General features: G+C 37.8%; 1 protein-coding gene across 5 annotated transcripts in view; it reads right to left on the reverse strand.

Annotated features, from left to right (window-relative positions):
• PBK (PDZ binding kinase) overlaps positions 1–22,026 on the reverse strand; it is a 29,796-nt gene extending 7,770 nt beyond the window's left edge. For 2 of the 5 annotated variants that reach the window (XM_086703759.1, XM_025921828.2), the window contains exons 1-6: positions 21,920–22,026; positions 16,204–16,281; positions 10,447–10,540; positions 4,894–5,036; positions 4,196–4,365; positions 2,134–2,263 (exon numbers count right to left, since the gene is read on the reverse strand). In XM_086703759.1, the coding sequence (XP_086559885.1) occupies positions 2,134–2,263; positions 4,196–4,365; positions 4,894–5,036; positions 10,447–10,540; positions 16,204–16,261 (595 nt within the window). In that variant the 5' untranslated portion in view covers positions 16,262–16,281; positions 21,920–22,026. The other 3 variants (XM_086703756.1, XM_086703758.1, XM_086703757.1) reach the window with 3 other exon arrangements.
• Between the last annotated feature and the right edge of the window lie 2,117 nt (positions 22,027–24,143).

A 24,143-nucleotide genomic window follows, 5' to 3' on the forward strand; every position in this document is an offset into this window, starting at 1 on the left:
GAAGAGTGCTGGGTGTTAGATGTAATAATGAATCACTAAATCCTACTCCTGAAAAAATAACATAACATAACATAACATAACATAACATAACATAACATAACATAACATAACATAACATAACATAACATAACATGGTTTCTAGTTTTAGTGTCCTTCTTAAGCCCAATTTTAATGAATTATTTACCTGTAATTTTTTTCACTACTCTTTTTTAACATCTTAAAATCCTAATCCTCACATCTTAATCCTACAAGGATTAGACTGAGAATGGAAAACAGCTTTATTTTTTCTAAAATGTCCACACATCATCATTTACTGACTCAACTACTTCTTTCTCAATACTACTAAACGTCAGTGTTATATAATAAATTTGATATATTTGGGACTACTGGACTCCTTACGTTTTTCTGCCTACTTTTTGGCAGGAATATCACTGCTTTCACTACTGTGGCTTTATAATACTTAACATCACCTCAGGAAAATTCCTATTCATCATTCTTTCACAAAATTTTCCCGGCTATGTTTGAACATGTATCAAGGTTGAACTTCACATGTTTACAAACCATGAACTTTGACATGTTCTAAAATAAAACAGATCATGTTGGGATAATGCAGAATTTATGGATTTATTCATTCACTTCTGCTTTCTGTCTCTAAGGCTTCATTTATGTTTTTACCTGATGTGAATTCAAAACTCAAACTTAGTTTCATAAAGGTTAAATAATGAAAATGTTTTGCTTTTAGTATTGACCATATCGAATAGGTTTTGATTTGATTTTCTAAATACAGTATAGCTGGAATTTGATTTCAGCTAAGAATTATTTACAAATATTTTAAATTCTTGAAAAATGTGGGTGTTTTGTTTCCAATTGTGTCACTAATTTCTAGATTTGCAGCACTGAGGACAATGTAATCTCAGGTTCTCTCTTGTAACTTTATGTGCATTCAGTTTTAATAAATACTTGGATGTATAGAGATTCACCTTATTATCTACTCAGATATTCTACATCTTAGTTTTGTCTATTTGACCTACTAAGGATTGAGAAAATTATGCCAAAAATATCTTACTTGCATCCTGTTTCATAATTTCTCCTTCATTTTCGAAAGTTTCAACTTGGTAGCAGTTATATAGCCTAAAGGCTCATAACAGTCCTATCTTTATGAATGAATACAGACATCTTTATAAAGTCACTCTATTCATCTTGGCTTTTTTCTTCACTTAACTCGCTGATTTTTACTAGAAATTAAAGTGTACAAAAGTTCTGGGGCACCTGGGTGGCTCAGTTGGTTGAGCGTCTGACTTCAGCTCAGGTCATATCTCACGGTTTTTGAGTTCGAGCCCGCATCGGGCTCTGTGCTGATGGCTCGGAATCTGGAGCCTGCTTCAGATTCCTTGTCTCCCTCTTTCTCTGCCTCTACCCTGCTCGTGCTCTCTCGAAAATAAATAAACATTAAAAAAAAAAAAAAAGCGTACAAAAGTTCTAAACAGCATTCATTAACCTTCATTTTACCACATATTCATATGAAGAAGCACATTTAAATGTTATTTATTAAATAACATGTTTAAAGCAGGGACCTTCTTTATGATGCTGGCTCTTGGTTCTTACCAAGATCTTAAATTCACTGAGAATGGTCAGTATTTATATCAGAGAAGAAGGAGTCGAGAATGGTCAGTATTTACATCAGAGAAGGAGTCGGGGCAGGCCAAAGGGCAAGCAGCAGAAGATCTAGCTTTATTAGCACCCCTCTCTCCTACTTCCACCCATTTCTTCTTCTGACAGTTTCCCCAATCTTATCATTATGCGAAACTAAATGAGTTCCTTTATAAAACCTTATTAAAACTGTTTTCTACTCCCAGATATTTTACCACATAAAAATCCCAAGCCAGGTTAGAAATAGTTCCTAAAGTTATCTTCAGTTAAAGTATATTAATAAAAATGCAATAATTTATATTGGTGTGACAAAGCCGGGGGCTGGAGGCTGGGTGGAAGAGAGACAGGAAAGGAGTGGTACTATTTATTGTATACTTTTTATACATAGTTTTTAATTTTAAGTATATAAACTTATTACCTATTTAAATATGTAAAAATTAGAAACCTAAAAATTGCATAAAAATAAAAAAAAATACTACTTACCAGTCATATTTTCATCCAGTGGTAGAGAGACTCCTACATCACAGATTTTAATTGTTTCAAAATCACCTTTAATTACAACATTTGAGGACTTTATGTCTCCATGAAGCAGTTTCTTTTCTTGGTGTAGATACTAAAACAGTTGAAATTTAATACATCTGAGCAAATATATAAACTGATAAAAATATAGCATAACCTTCAAACAAAAATAACAACTTGAACTCCCTTCCTGAACTGTAGGATTGTATCTGTTCATCATTTCAAACTATCTGAAGTCAGACCAGGGAACATCCTTTGTTACCATAGTCCGCCATACTGACCAGACCTAAAGGAGTCTTTGAAAATCAATGTCCATTTATAGGTAAGCTAACTTTTTTGTTTTCAAACTCATCTCATACTTGTCTATTAAAAGAAGACACTGCAGCTTTAAAAATATACCACAATTGGAGCACCTGGGTGGCTCAGTCAGTCATGATCTCATGATTTGTGAGATTGAGCCCTCCAACAGGCTTTAAGGCAGGGCGGGGAGTCTGCTTGGGATTCTCTCTCTCCCTCTCTCTGCCCCTCCCCTGCTCATGGCTCTCTCTCTCTCTCTCTAAATAATACAAATATATTTTTAAAAATTCACCAAATTTTCCTTGAGACTAGTCATTTTTAGAAGTAAATTTGGGATCTTCACAATGAGGCACACTTTTCTCAAATGACTGAGGTGATGCAGAACAGATGACTAAGGGCTACACAGAGGTCACAAGCAGAAGAGGAAGCAGAAATGTAATCTAAGACTATATTTTGTTTTACACACCAACTCTTTCTTAGTATGCTACTCACGCATAATCAAAAATAATCTTGCTACACTGTTATTTGTTCATCAGCATCTGAGCATCTACTCTGTGAGCTGGGTTTGAAAACACTGCAGAGACAATTTTTGGTATGTATCTTGGAACACTTACTGTGCTTAACTTATTATTTTTTTTAAAAGTTTATTTATTTTGAAAAGAGAGAGAGCGAGAGAGCACGAGTGAGCTGGGGAGGGGCAGAGAGAGAGAGAGAGAGAGAGAGAGAGAGGGACAGAAAGAATCCCAAGCAGGCTCCACACTGTCAGTACAGAGCCTGACATGGGGCTTGATCTCACGATCTGTGAGTTCATGACCTGAGCTGAAATCAAGAGTCAGATGCTTAACCAACTGAGCCACCCAGGTGCCCCAAAACTAATACAATTATTTTTTTCTTTTATTTATTTTTTAATGAATATAATTTATTGTCAAATTGGCTTACATACTAACTCTTAACATGCGACTTTGATATCAGTATCAATCATGATCCACTTCTGAGTCATTCAACGGTGTTTTAGAACCAGCATTACTTCTGTTTGGTTATTAGGATAAAGAATTCTTTTCCCAGGGTGCCTGGGTGGTTCAGTTGGTTAAGTGTCCAACTCTTGATCTCGCTCAGGTCATGATCTCACCATTTGTGAGTTCAAGCCCCAAGTCAGGCTCCTCACTGACAGCATGGGGCCTACTCTGGATTCTGTCTTCCCCTCTCTCTGCTCCTCCCCTGCTCTCTCTTGCACTCACTCTCTAAAAATATATAAATAAACTTTAAAACAAAAGTTTTCCTTCTTTACACAGTATCTATCAAAAATTACAACAATTTATTTGCATAACATTGAGAGAGCTTTTTTCATTTAACCCACACATGTAAACTGATGTTCAAAACTTAACATCCCACAAAACAATCTTAAGAGGTTTATTTACATGAAAGAAGGGTTAGGCTGCACCCCCAGGAATAATTACTAAATTTGTGTTAAACTGATTAATCCTTTTAACTACACCTAACACATGATCTCTATAAACAAAACTACCTGGGTTGGGTTATTTCAGGCTACGTAAAGGCTTCAAACAATACTTTGCTAATCAAAACAAGGAAATAGTGCACTATGCAATAGGAGAGTTTATAAAGACTTTAACTTAAGGCAACTACCTCTTTTGGGGGAAAAAAAATCCCACCTTGTAATTAGGTATATAAAGTCCCATAGAAGTCATTTAAAACATAATGGCATGGTTACCTTTAACCCTTTTGCCATGTTCAAAGCAACTTTTAAAATTATGGCTGCTGGAAAAGGATCTTGGCTGTCTTTATTTCGTTCTTCTATTAAGTCATTTAAAGACTTTTCCCCTCCATATTCCATAGCAAGACACAGACTACCGTCACTGGCTTCAGTGAAAGCACGATAACCTTAAAGAAAACAGGATATTTTCTTACTAGAATAGGGAAGAACAACTGTATTTATGTTTTTTTACAGTGATCGAAAACGTGTCTGGAGTAACACTGACAAAATACAATGAAACCACTATTTATGAAACTAATTCAGTAGATATAATTTAAAATGACTTCAGTGCTTGCCAACAGTATTGCAAATTAAAATATTTTTAAATGAAATGCTCTATGCCTTCCTAAATATAATGGTTTCACCAGTCTTAATTATATTAGAAAATAAGGAAATTCTCTAAATAAGATCATTGTATATTCCTGAATTCTTTACAGTGCCAGCATCATAATGACTATATTTATTCCCATGAAATTTTAAATATATATAAACATTACAAATATTACATAATAATTTATATTCTAAAACAGTCACAATAATTTGATTCTTGCCAAACTCCACCATCATCTCCATTTTTATTAGTGAAACTGGTTAAGAGATTATTACACAGTTTCTGAATAAACACACATACTGCTACGAAATAAATTTAAACTTACCTACAATGTTTGGATGATGGAGGTTTTTCAAAATCTTAGCTTCATCTATTAGCCTCTTTTGATACATACTTTGATAATGATCATTACATCTAGGGTTAATCTTTTTCACAGCCCAAGGAGAATGAGACAAACCTCTTGGAGATCTTAAAAAAATAATCAAAAATTATATAGAAAGAATAAGAACCACAATGTATTTCAAATGACTAGGAAGAACTTACACATTTTGAAAAGAGCTCAATAATAATTTGTTTTAAACATTTTCAAAAAATACTTTCAACTAACAACACCTCTGCTCCATATCCTTTTTAAGGAAGATATCTAGCTAATATATCTGTTAATTATAAGAGAAGCCTGACATCTATTGCTGAAAGGGATGGGTTAAAAAGAGACAATTAGAAGGAAAAAGATGGAATGTTATAAATTTTAAACTTCAAAATTACACTATTTTCTAATTTTTCCGTTCCAGCATGTCAGACTACCAACTACTTATCAAACACTTAACTATATGTACCACAGGCAAGTTACAGAATGGTAAATAATAAACATTAATGTCCAAGAAGTTTAAAGAAGAGATGTACAAAAAACATTTGACTCATATATGACCATGCAAAGAATAACAGATTGTTCTCAACCAACAAATATTGTGTCCCTACACTAGCCAGTCCATCCTATACTGTTCACCATCTACTCAAAAGACATATGTTTAAGGAGATAATAAACATACAAATGAGAAAAAAATATAAAGTGTCTATTTTCTAGGAAGATACAGCCATTTTAAGAGTATTTAAGGTGTAAACATTTTGAAGTCTAAATAAATAGGTAAAACAAAGTCAGGGAAAAGTTTACCTGATAAAGTAGGTAGTTATTTATAGGTACAGCAAATTAACAAGGACAAAGTGTATGCGACATATGGGCACAAAAGCTAATGAAAGAGCCTCAAAAGTTAGAGATAAAAAGTTTAACAATAGGAAGATAAAACAATAGACAGAGCCAAGAACCTACCACTTCATAACACAGCTCTATGATCACAGGACCTTTTTTCTCTCTTTTTTTAAATCAAAAAAACATGCACTTAAAGGATTGCTAGATTTAATTTACATACATCTATCATACACAAGTTTATCCGAACTATTCTTAAACCTCCAGTTTTAGATAACAACAGTATTTGAAGATGACCTCTTCCATACCATTTTATTATGAAAAATATATTTTTCAGGGTGCCTGGGTGGCTCAGTCTGTTAAATGCCCGTCTCTTGATATCGGCTCAGGTTGTTGTGATCTCTTGGTCCTGAGATCGAGCTCCACTGCAATGACAGTGCACAGCCTACTTGGGATTCTCTCTTTCCCTCTCTCTCCGCCCTTCCCCTGCTGGTGTGAGCTCGCACTCTCTCAAAATAAACTTAAAAATATGAAAAATAATACACCACAATTTTACTTGAGGCTAGTCATTTTTAGAAATAAATTTGGAATCTTCACAATGAGGCACATGCACACTCTCAAAATAAATAAACATTAAAAAAAAAAAGAAAAATATGTATTTCAAGTTTCAAAGGGTACCCCTCAACTCCTGAGTGTTTAGAATTCAGTGAACAGGGGCACCTGGGTGGCTCAGTCAGTTAAGCAACCAACTTTGGCTCAGGTCATGATCTCCCGGTTCATGGGTTCAAGCCCCATGTTGGGCTCTGTGCTGACAGCTCAGAGCCTGGAGCCTGTTTCAGATTCTGTGTCTCCCTCTCTCTCTGCCCCTCTCCTGATCACTCTGTGTCTCTCTCTCTCTCTCTCAAAAATACATAAACATTAAAAAAATTTTAGAATTCAGTGAACAATTCCATATTTGCCTTTTCCATAACATATCTCAATCTACAGACATATTTATGAAATCTGAATAAAATATTTTGCCAAACTATATGTTGGTTTGTTGAAAAGATAAAACAGGCAGATCTTTAATGAGACCGCAGTAGGAAAAAAGATAATAGAAGACCCGAACAATAATATTGTTAACAAAAACAGCCACAGATTTGTCAGAGATACAAAAATATGTGAATAAATACAACTTTTACCTCAATAAAATTAAAAGACAAAATGGACAAATTTCTAAGAAAACATAATCAAGAGTTTATAATATCCTTGTAACAAACAGTAAGCCTAAATAATTTTACAAGTGAGTTTATTAAACTTTCAAGGAAGCTATCGTTCCATCTTACATAAACTGTTCCAGGGAATAGAAAGAAAGGGGACTATGAATTTAGTCCCCTTAATAAACAAATCAAACAGGGACAGCGAAAATGGAAAATCACAAGCCAATTCCACTTAAATCATATCTGTAAAACTCCTAAAAAGCAAAATGAAGCCAGCAGTTTTATTAAAAAATAGTAATATATCACAACTAAGTTAATTTAGGAATGCAAATTTGATTTAACATAAAAAAATATAGACTTCTAGATTAAAATCATAGCTTGAAACTACACATATGATTTTGATACCTCCCAAGCCCCACTAACATAAAAGCAAATGGGTATATTAAGACCTATATCCAACAAGAAGAATGGAAATAATGCAGAGGAGACAACACATTTCTGGAAGCTTGGAAAAAAGATTAAAGTAACTGACTTAACAGGCCCAGTGAACTTCCTGAAAGTTACTTAAAAAGCAGGGGCGCCTGGGTGGCTCCGTCGGTTAAGCGTCTGACTTCGGCTCAGGTCATGATCTCACGGTCCGTGAGTTCCAGCCCCGCGTCGGGCTCTGTGCTGACAGCTCAGAGCCTGGAGCCTGTTTCAGATTCTGTGTCTCCCTCTCTCTCTGCCCCTCCCCTGTTCATGCTCTGTCTCTCTCTGTCTCAAAAATAAATAAACGTTAAAAAAAAAAAAAAAGCAGATGAATTCCTAGATGCCCTCCCCAATTCTGTATCAGTAGCAGTTGTCCACCTCCTAATCCCCCGGCTTCTGAAGACTGGAGACTGGCTTTGGAAGGGATAAAGGCAGAGGGTCTTTAACTGAGATTAGTACTGGCACAGTTGAGAACCTGTGAACCACACGAGGAAAGGGTAATTCGTGGCCAGATGCACACTAAATGCTCAATGTGTTTTCACATGTGTATATTAATATCCAGATCTGGATACAGAGCACTTATAGCACCCTCAAAAGACTCAGGATGCCATTTTAGAATGGAAAACTTTCAAACAGTTCATTAAAAACAAGACAGACAGGGGCACCTGGGTGGCTCAGTCAACTAAGCATCTGACTTTGGCTCAGGTCATGATCTCATGGTCTGCGGGTTTGAGCCCCGTTTCAGGTTCTGCTGACGGCTCAGAGCCTGGGGCCTGCTTTGGATTCTGTGTCTCCCTCTCTCTACCCCTCCCCCACTCATGCTCTGTCTAAAAATTTTTTAAAAAAAGAGAGACAAAAATGAAAAAATAGACATATCAGAAGATGAGGTTGGAGAAATCTCCCAGAAAACAGGGCAAAAAGACAGAGAGAAAGAAGAACCCCCCCCCCGCAAAAGGTAGATAATAGGAATTCCTGATAGAGAAGAGAATGGGGGGTAGGGGGGAAAGGTGGTAAAAACTATCAACAAAGTAATTTTAAAAATAGTACCTTAAAATTTAAGAGTAGGAATTTTCAGATTCCAAAAGGTCCATACCCATGTATGTCATTGTGAAATTTCAGGAACACTGGTGACAAACAGATCATACAAGGTTCCAGGACAGTGGGAGGGACAGATTACATAAAACAGATCATATAAAAAGCTTCAGAAATGTCAAGAGCGCCACTATAAGCTAATAAACAATGGAGCAATGCCCCCGAAATTCTAGAGGAAAATTATTTCCAGAGGAGAATTGTGATCCAGAAAAACAAAAAGGGCCATTCAAGTACATGGGTAAAATGAAAACATTTTCAAAAATGCAAATTCTCAAAAATCTACTTCCTGTGCATCTTTTCATGGGGAGCTACTAATGCCCTCAATCAAAATGAAATGTAAACCAAGAAACAGTAAGATATAAGATACAGAAAAACAGGATCCAATTCACTAGAGAAGTAAAGGAAATGTCCAGGTTCCCAGTAAAAGAAAATCCCGGGTTGACAGGGCCACATTAGGAGTGGTATGGTCAGGCAGTGAGGGCTATTTTTCAGTATCAACAATGTGAAGCTTTCTAATTAAGTCTCTCATACATAGAACTTTGTTGGCAACACAGTTTACATTTAAGGACATTTTTTTAAAAGGGGGGAAAACGAGACTAACCATGAACCTGTGAGAAATGTTTTCCTTTCAAAATAGTTTGGACAAGAGTTTTTAGACACTAAAGAATGTCCAGAAAACAAATAGCACAGAAACACACAAAGAAGGTGTTTAAACTGCAAAAATTCTTCAAGAATAGCCACTTATATATAATTGCTATGTTATTCTCAATTCATTAGCTTTAAAAAAAATTTTTTTTAACATGTATCTATTTTTGAGAGACAGAGACAGAGCACGAGCAGGGGAGAAGCAAAGAGAGAGGGAGGCACAGAATCTGAAGCAGGCTCCAGGCTCTGAGCTGGCAGCACAGAGCCCCAAGTGGGGCTCAAACTCATGAACCATGAGATCATGACCTGAGCCGAAGTTGGATGCTTAACTGACTGAGCCACCCAGGCGGCCCTCAATTCATTAGCTTTTTACTGAAGAAAGCATTTCTATTTGGAAACGACATAAACCTGGATGAAGCTAAGGATACGGTGGAAGTCAGGCTAATTCTAAGAATGCATTAAAGAATATATATTGACCTAAGTTGTTTGCCACTTAAGAAACATGAAACTAGGTACAGAGTAATGAGTCAAAGAAAAAAAAAATTTTGTTTTAAGTTTTTATTTTTTTATTGAGAGAGTGGGGAAGAGCAGAGACAGAGGGAGAGACAGAATCCCAAGCAGGGTCCGCACTGTCAGCACAGAGCCTTGACAAGGGGCTCGATCCCACAAACTGTGAGATCATGACCTGAGCAGAAATCAATAGTCAGACGCTTAATCGACTGAGCCTCCCAGGCGCCCCTACAGAAACAATTTTTTTAAGAATGTGTTTGTTGACACTTATAATTTCATTTTTCTTTTAACACAAATTTCCTGCTTTAAAATCCTGTATATACCCTTCTCACTTAACGACAGAAGAAATAAAAAACTTTACTTCTTTAAATGAGAGCATCTTGAGAAGGCCACTCTACAAACAGAGATTAGCAGTCATTGACATCCCCCAATATTAGCATCCTTTCTGAGATTTTCTTATTGAGAATCCTGCATTGTTACCATACAGGAACCCCTTTCCTCTATCCCTTTCCCTTCCCACACAAGCCAAGGAAAAATTGTAAATTACTTCTTCAGTAACCCATCACCAGGAAGTTAGGAGAAAAGTATACCAGGAAAAACTCTTGACAAATTATAAAATGTTCTAGGACTGGAATATAGCAGTCGGATAAGGTCAGGAACATACCTCAAATCAAAATATTTGAATTTTCATATTCTTTGTCTCCAAGTACAGTGCATCTATGTTTCATGTGAAAAGGTTAATCTGGAATGTTATACTCACCTTTTCATAAGGTAGACATTTACTCCAGTACCAAAGCCAAGCTTCTGCATAAATGGAGAGGCAGGAATATTTATACATGGAGTTGAACATAGTGCTGATGTCAGAAAAAGAAATAAAAAATAGAAAGTTAATGTTTGAAAAGACCTCTACACAAGCATCCTAATATTTTCAACATATGAGTATTAATTGGCATAGTCTTTTGGAGAGCAATCTGATACTATTATCTACCCTAATTTTAAACGGATATCCTTTGACTATGTCTACTTTTGGAGCCCTATCTTATGGCAACACCGAAGCAGGGGTCAGCAAACAGCCTATTTTTGTTTGGCCCACAAGCTAAGATTTATTCTTAGATTATGAAAGTGTTGTGAAGAAATAAATAAAGAAGAATATGAGGGGTGCCTGGCTGGCTCAGTCAGTAGAGCATGCAACTCTTGATCTCGGGGTTGGGAGTTCGAGCCTCATGTTTGGTGCAGAGATTACTTAGAAATAAAACAGTCCATAGAGTCCCTATGTGGCCCACAAAGCCTGAACTATTTACTATATGCTGTTTGCCAATGATTGAAAGACATCATAGACACACGTGCATGCACACATATATATTTGAATACTGTGGATCTGATTTTGTGACTGCAAAAAACAAACAAAACATCTAAGTAGTCATCACTGGAGTCATAATTATACTATATTTGTATTACAGAGCATGATACAGTCATTAAAAAAGATGAGATAGAGGAGTCCTACTTTTGTTCGTGAACAATTGAACAATCTTCTCATCATGAACAATTAAAAAACTTGATACAAGTTTTCAGACATTTGACAACAAATGTCTGAGAGAAGAAAAAACAAATGAGGTAAGGCCTAGCATTGCCCTAACTTATTGCTTGAAGGCACTTTCTGGGCTGCAGCACAAAGAGATAGAGCCCAGAAATCTTAATCAAATTTAGAAGATGGAGATCAAGGGTCAAGGAGGCCTAAGAAGCTAGAATTTGTGGAGCAGGGAACTACAGGGAGCCAGAAAATGAGAACGAAAGCTCCAGAGAGCTGAAAAGAGGTCTTCCTTTGTGTGTTTGGTTATCTGACATACGATGAATAGAACGTCCCAAAGTCAAGGAAAGCACCAAATGCAAGCAGTAGACTCAACGACAGTCAGAGATCACACAGGTCTAGGAATAGTTCTCTCCCCATCAGCCAGAGTGTGGTAACTCTGTAACACACAGGGTATTGATTAAAGTCCTCTAAATGGTCACAATTTAATAGTATAGCTATATTTTAGCCCAAGGAAAAGGTTTAGAATAAAGCTTCAAAGCCTCAAAAGAAATAAGCTAATAATGTGCAGGTAACTGGACCATAACAAAATCACACACCTTTGCAAGGAACAAGAAAATATAGCCCTCAACAATGTAAAATGTCCAGCAGCCGAAAAAAATTACCAGGCACGAAAGGAGAAACATAATCCATACCAGGAGAAAAATAAACCAATAGAAATATACCATAAAATGACAGTAACGGAGACTTTGGAGGTTAAGAACCTTAAAATGTAAATCTTAAAAAAATATACTCAGTGATGTAAAGGAAAATGTGAGCAGAACAAGCAAAGAAGATGTAAAAAAAAAAAAAAAAAAACCAACAAAAAACCTCATGGGACTTCAAGGAATAAAAAATACAATGGATAAGAATAATATCATCTTAGAGGAGAAAGTAACTAAATTTTAAGACAAAGCAACAAAAACTACCAAAATGAAGCACAGAAAAAAAAAAAAAAGACTAGGAAAAATATACAGGGGTGTCTGGGTAGCTCAGTCAGTTAAATTTCTGACTCGTGGTTTCAGCTCAGGTCTCGATCTCAGAGTTGTGAGACAGAGTCCCCTGTCAGGCTCCTTGCTGGGTGTGGAGCCTGCTTGAGCTTCTCTCTCTCCCTCTGCCCCTCCCTGCTCGCACATGCTCTCGTGTGTGTTCATACTCTCTCTGTGTAAAAATAATAAAAATAAAGGAAAAATATAAAGAAATCACCAGTGAGCTATTAGACAATAGCAAAATAGATTTAATCCAATCACAGGGAATTACATTAAAGGTAAATAGTCTAAACAGTGTTGTCCAATAGAACTCTCTGTCATGATGGAAATATTCTGTATCTGTGTTGTCCACTATGGTAGTCACTAGCATATGTGGTTATTGAGCACTTGAAAAGTAGTACAACTGAGGAACTAAATTTGTAATTGTATTTAATTTTAATTCATTTGAACCTAAATTAAAAAAAAAATTTTTTTAATATTTATTCATTTTTGAGAGACAGAGAGAGTGTGAGCAGGAGAGGGGCAGTGAGAGAGGGAGACACAGAATCTGAGGCAGGCTCCAGGCTCTGAGCTGTCAGTACAGAGCCCTACGCAGGGCTTGAACCCACAAATGGGGAGACGATGACCTGAGCTGAAGTTGGATGCTTAACCAATCGAGCCACCCCGGCGCCCCATTTGAACCTAAATTTAAATCAGCACATATGGTTAATGACTAAACAGTCCTATTAAGGGCAGAAGTTTCAGAATGGATATAAGCAAAACAAGACATAATTACATGCTGTCTATAATAAACTTACTTTAAATAGGAAAACACAGACGGGTTAAAAGTAAAAAGTTGGAAAACATATGCTTCAAACACTAATCAAAATTAAACCGGATTGGTTCTATTACTATCACATAAAGTGAACTTGAAACAGACAGTACAACACTGGATAAAGAAAGACATTTCATAATAGTAAAGGGGTAAATCATCAGGGGTGCCTGGGTGGCTCAGTCGGTTGAGCGTCCAACTTGGCTCAGGTCATGATCTCATGGTTCATGGGTTCGAGCCCCACATTGGGCTCTGCTGCCAGCTCAGACCCGGGAGCCTGCTTCAAGTTGTGTCTCCCTCTCTCTCTCTGCCCCTCACCCACTCATGCTCTCTGTCTCTCTCCCAAAAATGAATAAACATTAAAAAAAATTTTTTAATAAAAAAAAGGGGTAAATCATCAAAAGAAATTACCATCCTAAATGTATAGGTGTCCAGTAACAAGCTTCAAAATACATAAAGTAACCACTGATAGAACTCAAAAGTAAGTAAATCCACAACTGTAGGTGGAGACACCTCTCTCAGTAACAGAATAAATAAAATCAGTAAAGATACAGAAGATATGAATGAAACAACCTAAGTAAATCAACCAGCTTGACCTAAATGATATTCATGGAACACTGTACCTAACAGCAGAAAGTGTGATCTTTCCAAGTGCCTGAAACATTCACCAAAATAGACAAACGTCAAGTCAAGAAAGAAAATATAAAATACAAGTATCAGACATGAAAAAGGAGATTATCACCACAGATCCTACTGACATTAGAAGGGTAATAAGGTATTAAGAGTATACATGGATAACAGTTTGACAACTTGAAAGTGAAAAAATTCTATGAAAAACACTAACAAAGCTTACACAAGAAATAAATGATTTGAAGAGCCCTATACCTATTAACCGTGAAGGCGCAGTTAAAATTTTCCTCCTAAAAGCAGGAAAAGACCTCTCTGACCTCAGCCGTAGCAATCTCTTACTCAACACATCCCCAAAGGCAAGGGAATTAAAAGCAAAAATGAATTACTGGGACCTTATGAAGATAAAAAGCTTCTGCACAGCAAAGGAAACAACCAACAAAACTAAAAGGCAACCAACAGAATGGGAAAAGATATTTGCAAATGACATATCGGACAAAGGGCTAGTATCCAAAATCTATAAAAAGCTCACCAAACTCCACACCTGAAAATCAAATAACCCAGTGAAGAAATGGGCAGAAAACATGAATAGACACTTCTCTAAAGAAGACACCCGGATGGCCAACAGGCACATGAAAAGATGCTCAACGTCGCTCCTTATCAGGGAAATACAAATCAAAACCACACTCAGATATCACCTCACGCCAGTCAGAGTGGCCAAAATGAACAAATCAGGAAACTATATATGCTGGCAAGGATGTGGAGAAACGGGAACCCTCTTGCACTGTTGGTGGGAATGCAAATTGGTGCAGCCACTCTGGAAAACAGTGTGGAGGTTCCTCAGAAAATTAAAAATAGACCTACCCTATGACCCAGCAATAGCACTGCTAGGAATTGACCCAAGGGATACAGGAGTACTGATGCATAGGGGCACTTGTACCCCAATGTTTACAGCAGCACTCTCAACAATAGCCAAATTATGGAAAGAGCCTAAATGTCCATCAACTGATGAATGGATACAGAAATTGTGGTTTATATACACAATGGAGTACTACATGGCAATGAGAAAGAACGAAATATGGCCCTTTGTAGCAACGTGGATGGAACTGGAGAGTGTGATGCTAAGTGAAATAAGCCGTACAGAGAAAGACAGATACCGTATGTCTTCACTCTTATGTGGATCCTGAGAAACTTAACAGAAACCCATGGGGGAGGGGAAGGAAAAAAAAAAAAAAGAGGTTAGAGTGGGAGAGAGCCAAAGCATAAGAGACTCTTAAAAACTGAGAACAAACTGAAGGTTGATGGGGGGTGGGAGGGAGGGGTGGGTGGGTGATGGGTATTGAGGAGGGCACCTGTTGGGATGAGCACTGGGTGTTGTATGGAAACCAATTTGACAATAAATTTCATATATTGAAAAATAAATAAATAAATAAATAAATAAATAAAATAAAAAGCAAAAAAAAAAAAAAATTTTCCTCCTAAGAAAACTTCAGGCCACATGGCTTTACTATCAGTAAAGGAAGAAAACCAGTTAAGGAAAAACTATCATTCTACATACACTCTTCAAGAAGAAAGAAACACTTTCCACCTTACTGTATGAATATAGAATACGCTGATATCAAAATCAGAAAGATATTCCAAAAACGGACACCTACAGCCCAATAATCCTTATGAACATAGAAAATATTAGCAAACTGACTGAAGCAATATATAACATACATCATGACCAAACTGGCTTTACCCCAGGAATGAAAGGTTGGTATAACATTTGAAAATTAACATAATTTACCACCTTGAAAACTAAAAAAGCAAAATATCCCAATAGATTCTGAAACAGTTCTTGACAAAGTCAACATCCATTCATAACAACCCTCAACCTGATGAAGGAGAATAGAAGAAAATAAAAGTAAATCCCTCAACCTGATAAAGGATAACTATGAAAAACCAAAATCTAACTTCACTAGGAACAAGCAAGTATCCACTTGCACCTCTTCTATTAAAAAATATACTAGAGCCAGTGACATAAAGAAAGAAAAAGGAAATAAAATACAGACTGGTAAAGAAAAAAAGTAACACTGCATTTATTTATCTAAAACAGTACCTACTATGTATATAATAGCCTCAGCAATCTCTAAAACAGCTAATAGAATAAGTGACTTTAGCATGGTTTCAGGATACTATTTGTTGAAAAGATTACCCTTTATCCACTGAATTGCCTTAGAAAATATCTTTCCCTCCCAGGAGCACTGCAAGTATGAGAAGAGGAAAGATAAAGTAGTTCCTTAATGGTTCAAATTGATTCTTCACCAGGGAGAACGTCCAAATCTATTAGGAGGTCAACAAAATTAGCCAAAAGATGGCCAAACCCTGGCCTACAAAATAAGTCTTGTTAAAATCAACATTATAAAGAAGACTTATGCTAAAATTACTTGTGTATGATAAATAATAACTAGAGGATCAAACTCTAATAATACTAAGACATTTCTAATAGCAGTAACAATGAAGAAAGATTTTATATCTTACCAGATTTCTTTTTTTCAGATAATTTGCTTGGTGTCTTGAAATTATTGATTTCTTCCATTGTAATAATCACTCTAGGTCCTATGATGAAAACAAATTGAAAGTTGCACTCCAGTTCTGCAGAATACAACTCTCATTCATGAAAAAAAAATCCTATAACACTATGACTCATTTTATCATATAAACATAAAATTTGAGAACTGAAAAAGACCATAACAAATATTTACTTTAATTTTATCTACAATGAGAAAATTAAAATCTAGAGAGGTACAACTACTTACCCAAGGTCACTGTTTATTTGTTTGTTTGCTTGAATTAAAAAGCAATATATGCACTTGGTAAAAAAAAAAAAAAAAAAGGTAATATATACATTTGGTTAAAAAAAAAAATCACCTAGTACAAAAAGGTGTAGTTAACTTTCCCTCTCACACTTCCCAGGGGCCATTGTTCATAGGTCTTTTATAAGCTTTAAAGAAACTTGTCTATGCAAGAGGCATTCATTTATAATAGCCAAAAAAAGGAAATAGAAGTATTCATCAGATGATGAAAAAACAAAATATGGTATACAACACACACAAGAGAATATTATTCAGTCAGAAGAAAGAGTCCTGATGTATACTGCAACGTGAATGAACCTTAAGAACATTATGCTAAAGGGAAAGAAGCCAGACACAAGACGCCACATGCATGATTCCGTTTACACAAAACGTCCAAAATAAGCAAATCCACAGACAGAAATTAGATTAGTAATTGCCAGGAGCTGAGGAGAATGGAGAACATAGAGTGACTGCTAGTGGGTACGGGGTATCCTTTTGTGATGATAAAAATGTTCTAAAGTTAGGTATTGACTTAACATATTCAACTCTGACTATTCCTAATAAAATCACCAAATTGTATCCTTTCAGAAACTGAATTTTATTTTATGTGAATTATATCTCAATAAATTCTGTAAAAATTATCTATTAACAGAAAATGTACATACTTCATATACAAGCAATTAATCTAAGCTTTTTATTTCTTCTGTAACATATTTCTTAAGGAATCTTTTAAATAAAAACTTTAAATATTACTTTTTCTTTTTAAAAAAAAGTTAGGTTTCATATCAGATCTATTGTAAAGCAAACTGTCACTACATGTCTATAAGCTTGCTGGGTTTGTATCCAAAGTATATAAAGAACTTATACAACACCAAATAATAATTCAATTAAAAATGGGCAGAAGATACGAACAGACAATTTTTCCAAAGAAGACATAGATGGCCAACAGGCACATGATGAAAAGATGTTCATCATCACCCCATCAGGGTAATGCAAATCAAAACCACAATGAGGTATCACCTCACACCTGTCAGAATGGCTAAAATCAAAATCACAAGAAACAAGTGTTGATGAGGATGTGGAGAAAAAAGAACCCTCATGCATTGTTGGTGGGAATGCAAACTGGTACAGCCACTATGGAGGACAGTATGGAGGTTCCTCAAAAAATTGCAAATAGAACTACCCTATGATCCAGTAATCTCACTACTGGGTATTTACCCAAAGAATATCAAAACACTAATTCAAAGGGATACATGCACCCTGAAGTCTATTGCAGCATTATTTGCAATAGCCAAATAATGGAAGCAACCCAAGTGTCCATCAATAAATGAATGGATAAAGATGATGTGGTTTATACATGCAATGGAATATCAGCCATTAAAAAAGAATGAAAGCTTGCCACATGCAACAACACGGATGGATCGAGAGAGTATAATGCTAAGTGAAATAAGCCAGTCAGAGAAAGACAAATACCATATGATTTCACTCATATGTGGAATTACAAAAAACAAAACAAATGAACAAAGGTGGCAGGGGGAAACAAAAACAAACCAAAAAACTCTTAACTATAGAGAACAGTTGGTGGTTCCCAGGGGGAAGGATGGGGAGGATGGGTGAAAATAGGTGAAGAGGATTAAGAGTACACTTATCTTGGGGTGCCTGGGTGGCTCAGTCAGTTGAGCTTCCGACTTCAGCTCAGGTCATGATCTCATGGTCTGTGGGTTCAAGCCCCGCATCAGGCTTTGCGCTGACAGCTCAGAGCCTGGAGCCTGCTTCGGATTCTGTGTCTCCCTCTCTCTCTGCCCCTCCCCCACTCTCACTTTGTCTCACTCTCTCAAAAATAAATAAATGTAAAAAAAAAAATTTTTTTTAAAGTACACTTCTCTTGAGTACTGAGTAATATACAGAACTGCTGAATCACTATATTGTACACCTGAAATGAATATAACTATATTCTAACTGTATTCATTGTATGCTAACTACACTGGAATTTAAATTAAAAAATAAATTAAATATGGGGCGCCTGGGTGGCTCAGTCAGTTAAGCAACTGACTTTGGCTCAGGTCATGATCTCACGGTTGGTGGGTTCAAGCCCTGTGTCGGGCTCTGTGCTGACAGCTCAGAGCCTGGAGCCTGCTTCAGATTCTGTGTCTCCCTCTCTCTCTGTTCCTCCCCTGCTCATTCTCTGTCTCTCAAAAATAAATAAACGTTAAAAAAATAATTAAAAAATAAATTAATTAATTAAATATTGGGAGACAGAGACCATATGTTTAAATTTTGTATAGAGCCCAAAGAAATAGCATTTTAAAAAACTCTGCCAAGAAAAATCACCTTAAAGGCCCAGCTTTGTCTATTAATGAGACCTTTGTAGTTTTTTTTTTTTTTTTTAATTTTTTTTTTTTTCAACGTTTATTTATTTTTGGGACAGAGAGAGACAGAGCATGAACGGGGCAGGGGCAGAGAGAGAGGGAGACACAGAATCGGAAAGAGGCTCCAGGCTCTGAGCCATCAGCCCAGAGCCCGACGCGGGGCTCGAACTCACGGACCGCGAGATCGTGACCTGGCTGAAGTCGGACGCTTAACCGACTGCGCCACCCAGGCGCCCCTGTAGTTTTTTTTTTTTAATGTAGCTACAGTCACCACTGTCTTTGGATTTACCTGAATTTAGAACACCAAAGATCCCCTTTCCGTGCAAATATACACTAATTTTACCAAGTGAAACGTTTAACTGGAAGGGAGGAACACGTTTTTTCAGAACAAGTTTCATACTTTTCAGGAAGGATAAACTATTTTAACAGAGTGGGCTGAAGCAGCTACTTCTACTTTGGAAGTAATTTCCCCATGTGGTTCTGATTCCCCTTCTTCCTTCTTCATTCATCTACCCTCACGAGAAGTTGTAAAGGGGGCACTGCAATGACCTTCTAAGACTTCTGTCTACCTAAGGGAAGCTACTCTTCATTCACTCAGTCAGCAAACACTTATTGAGCATGTACCATGTACTGGGCACTGTTCTAGGCACTGGAGACCCAGCAGTGAACAAGACCCAAACAAACAGTAGAAGAAACACATAAGATAAGGATATATAGTCAGGGGAGATATACACCAGTGAAGGGAGGCAGAGTATTGGGAAAGGGCTTGAAATCTGAGTTAGGGTGGTCAAAGGAGGTTCATCTGAAGAGATTCATTTGAAGGAAGTGAGGGAGCTAGCCCAGGGGAGCTGCATCTAGGGGAAGTATGCAGGACAAAAGTAGTGAATATAAAGGCCCTGAGGCAGAAATAAATGTTCAAGGAAAAGCTAAGAGGGCAGGACTAGGAAAAGGGAGAAGGAAATGAAGAAACAAGAGTTTGGGGATGCAGGATGGCAAATCAAGCAGAGCACTGAAGCCATAAAGACTTCAGCTTCTTCCACAGAGCTTCAGTCACCATAAGGATTTCAGCTCTTGCTGGGTTCTGGATGTTATTATGAATCTGGAACCAATAAGATTTCCTAATGTTTGGATTTTTGTTAGGAATGAGAGAAAAGTCAAGGATAGCTCTAAGTTTTCAGACTGAGCAACTGAAAGAATAGAGGTGCCATTACTGAAATCAGGAATTCAATTCTGAATGCTTGATTAAACATTTGAGTAAAAACGTGAAGTAGGCAGCTGGATATAGGCTGAAATCCAAGTTGAAGATACAAATTTGTGGCACATTAGCATGTATATGGTATTAAAGTCAAGAGACTGGATAAGATCACCTAAAGAGTATATACAGATAGAAAACACAGAGCTCTGAGGAATGAATGTAAGAAATGAGGAAAAGAGTAACCTGAGATGTAACCATGTTACTCATGTAACCAAGAGTAACCATGGATGCTGAGCCAGATGCAAGGCTGGAACTCATGAACCGTGAGATCATGACCTGAGCAGAAACCAAGAGTCGGTCACGTAACTGACAGTCACCCAAGGGCCCCTAAACAAGTCTTTTAACATTACTTTCTAGAACACTCTAGGGCTCAGTTCCACTTTCCACTCGAAGCTACTTATATCTAAAGAGGCCACACCCTATCTATGCCTAAACTGTTTTGTCGTGCAAAAAGATGCCTGAGGCATCTATACACAGTTTAGGTCTCAGTCTGACAGATGGCTTCTGGCCACAAGCCCAAACTCTCATATTATATATAATCTCTCTCTGTATATAGATCTATCTATATATTAATTGCTAAATAACCATTGTAATCTAAATCACAAAATCCTTACGAAGGTAATAGCATAAAATTGTGATTATCTTACATGAAGATACATTAGAAATGAGAGCAGTAGGGCTAGGCAAAATTTCATAGTCTATGGAGTATTTCGGATATTTAAAAAAAATCAAGTACTGTTTAAGAAGCAGTATTTAAAAATTAACAGAGCTCAGCAAGCTAATCAAAAGATCTATTGGATCAGATGTCAATAACTTATGGACCCTAAGCCACCCTAGGACTAAACAAATACATGGATCCTACTGGGTAGAGCTAAAGTGTATAGACAGACAGGAAAAAAAGAAAAAAACAACAAAATGAGAGAATTGGTAGCGTTAATTGAAAAAAGGAAAATGGACAGGAAAGGTAGACTGAAAAAGAAAGGCAAAGTTCTGACCAGATTATTTCTAGGGTCCTGTACACTTTACACGCTATGGATTCCTGCACGTAGAGTCACATGACTGTTCATCCCCTGATCCAGGAGCGTATAGCGGGCTGGTTGTTAAAATCCCTCTTCCACCTGCTCAGTCACCTCACTTGGAAAAATGAAAGCAACATCAGGTGAGACGTTCAAAGAGGGGGAACATCTTTCTCAATCCCCACCTCTTTCTCCTCTTTCCCAATCCCCACCCTCTCCATTCCCACCAGAAATCCTTCACCAATTCCAGCTGCCCCTAAGAGCTGGAATTGAGACTCTCTCGGCTGGGGGGTAATGAACCGCCGTTTCCACCAGGCACGCGCCCCCGTGTTCGAATCTGGTGCATCTAAGCTGTACCTACACACTGGGGTCCAGCCTCAAGCAGACAGACACCAGAGTCCTGGGCCTACACGGTCTATAAAACCAATTGTAAAATACAGACACCTTGCTAGACGGGTGCTCACCATCACCTTCTCCTGCGGATATTCCTTAAAAGTACACATGGCTAGGCTGCTCTTGAGAAAAGGCAATTTCTTTCTTGAAATCCCCGCCCTATCCGTGATTCAGACTCGGGTTTGGGTTGCAAACATTTTTCGAAAAGTCATTCCCAGTGTAACGCCACATTCCCAACGTCTTCACCTTTCCCTCTAGGCCCCTGAACGGTCACGAAGCAAACGCAGAGGAGTCGGCTGGGGGCGGGGGCGCGTTCGGCTCCAACCCGGGCTCACGCGTGGTCGGGGGTCCGCAAAAAGCTCCCCTTACCGCAGCCGCGCTGGAGTGGAGAGGTCCAGGCCAAGGCTATCTTGAACACTGATCCCGCGTGGCCGCCAACAAGACCCTCAGCGGCTGCCTCAGCGCCCCGCCACCTGCCAACACGCGAACTTGCTAACAGTCGCCGCGACGGGACACTCCCCGCTTTCAAAACCGCGCGCGCCGCCCCTGCGAGGCCGTAAACTACGGGGTGGCGCGAAGGACATAACAAGCCGTTCTTGCTTGTTCTCGCAAGTCGTTTCCCGGCCTTTCCTAGTCTCCGCGAGCGTATCTTGCTATCAAACGGGGACGCCTTGAAGACAAATAAAAGGAAGAAGCTCACGAAAGGACAAACAGATTTTTATAGCCACGGTCAGCCTTCCACAGGGACAACTCCGGTTAAAAAGAATATTTATACATGTACTTAAGGCTGAGATTCTTCCCCAGTTACAAACAGTGGTCTCAAAATGTGTGATGATCATTATATAAATTTTTATTACAGATTTATTTGGTCATGAAACACTCTAACTAGAAATGCATTAGCCTCGAGTAACAATTATTTTTGGCTATGAAGAAAAATATTTAGAAATCTTGCTAACTCTTGTAATGACCTCTTTCAGTTCAACATTTGTTCATTTCATTTATAGAGCACCTCCCATTTGCCAGGTTTGTATCGAACGCCACTGCACAGGATGGACTATAGTAGTTACTACAAGAGGCACACAGATGAAGTCATAGAATGACCTCCTGAGCAGGAAGAGCTTAGCCTCTGTGGAGTAGGAGTGGGAGGGGAGGGATGAGGAAATGCCCTAAGAAAACACACACACACACACACACACACACACACACACACACACACACACCATTATACAAAAAAGACTATTTTGTAGGTCATTATGATCGTAAACTCATTTTTCAATTAAGGACACTATGGCACAGAGATGTTAAGTCATTTGCCTAGAGTCACAGAGCTAATAAATGGTAGAATCAGAATTTGAACCCATGTTGAACTTGGACTCCTTCTTTAACAAATGTGCTCAAACTTTCTTCCAACACACACACACACACACACACAGACACACACACACACCCCCTCCACCTCCAGAGCCTTCCCATTTGGTCACCCTCTGCTAAGCATAGATGATCTCATTGCACCTTCCTATTTGCACGCTAACTTTTTTTTTTTTATAGAGGCATAATATAAACCTCATCATCTTTTTTTAAATATCTATTTATTTTTGAGAGAGACAGAGACAGAGTGTGAGTGGGGGAGGGGCAGAGAGAGAGGGAGACACAGAATCTGAAACAAGATCCAGGCTCTAAGTTGGGAGCTCAGAGCCCAATGTAGGGCTTGAACCCACGAACCCGAAATCATGACCTGAGCCAAAGTTGAAGGCTTAACTGATTGAACCACCCAGGCACCCAGAGGGGGAGAGAGAGGGAGAGAGAGAGAGAGAGAGAGAGAGAGAGAGAGAGAGAGCATTAAGCAGGCTCCACGCTCAGCACAGAGCCCAATTTGGGGCTCCATTCTATGCCCCTGGTATGCTGACTGACCTGAGGTGAAATCAAGAGTCAGACACTCAACTGGGTGAGCCACCCAGGCACCTCTAATTTCCTCATTTTTTTTTAATCTATAATTTTCTACATTTTTAATTAAATCCTATTTTTTTTTACAATTCTCTATTTTCTATTCTTACTGGCTAATAAAATCCTGCCTAAAGCTAGAGACTTAGAGCTTCATTAACCACTACTTGTGGGAAAAAACTCCAGGGAGATGAGGGTATTGACACAGGTGTAACATGAGGCAGAAAATATTCACAAGAATGAAAGCCTTTGGGTAAAGACTTATAACCATCCTGTTTCCCATCTTGCAACCAAAAAAGTATCTCCAGAGATTATTGAGAGAAACATCTGAATTTCATAAGCTTAATGTTATTGCCTGTGAAATGGAATTGTTAAATCTCAAAATCCTGCATGCCAGTCAGTTGTCATGGAAACAGCTTCCCACTTGGACTGGTTATTTCTTTCAGGGTGTAAATGGCCTGGAATCCTTGGTTTAGGCAAAAGAACCCCAAACTCTATTTGGCTCTGGGCTGGTTGTACCCAAAGGAATATCTGCATTGTCACCTTTTTTATGGCATAAATTCCAGCTTCTCCGTTCAAGGCCTTCTCTTCTGACTTTCAAGAGCCTAGTTGGAAGCAAAAAAAAAAAAAAAAAAAAAAATCTTAACATTTT

The sequence above is a fragment of the Puma concolor genome, chromosome B1 (genome assembly GCF_028749965.1).
Source record: "Puma concolor isolate L17-30 chromosome B1, mPumCon1.1.hap2, whole genome shotgun sequence".
Taxonomy (NCBI): domain Eukaryota; kingdom Metazoa; phylum Chordata; class Mammalia; order Carnivora; family Felidae; genus Puma; species Puma concolor.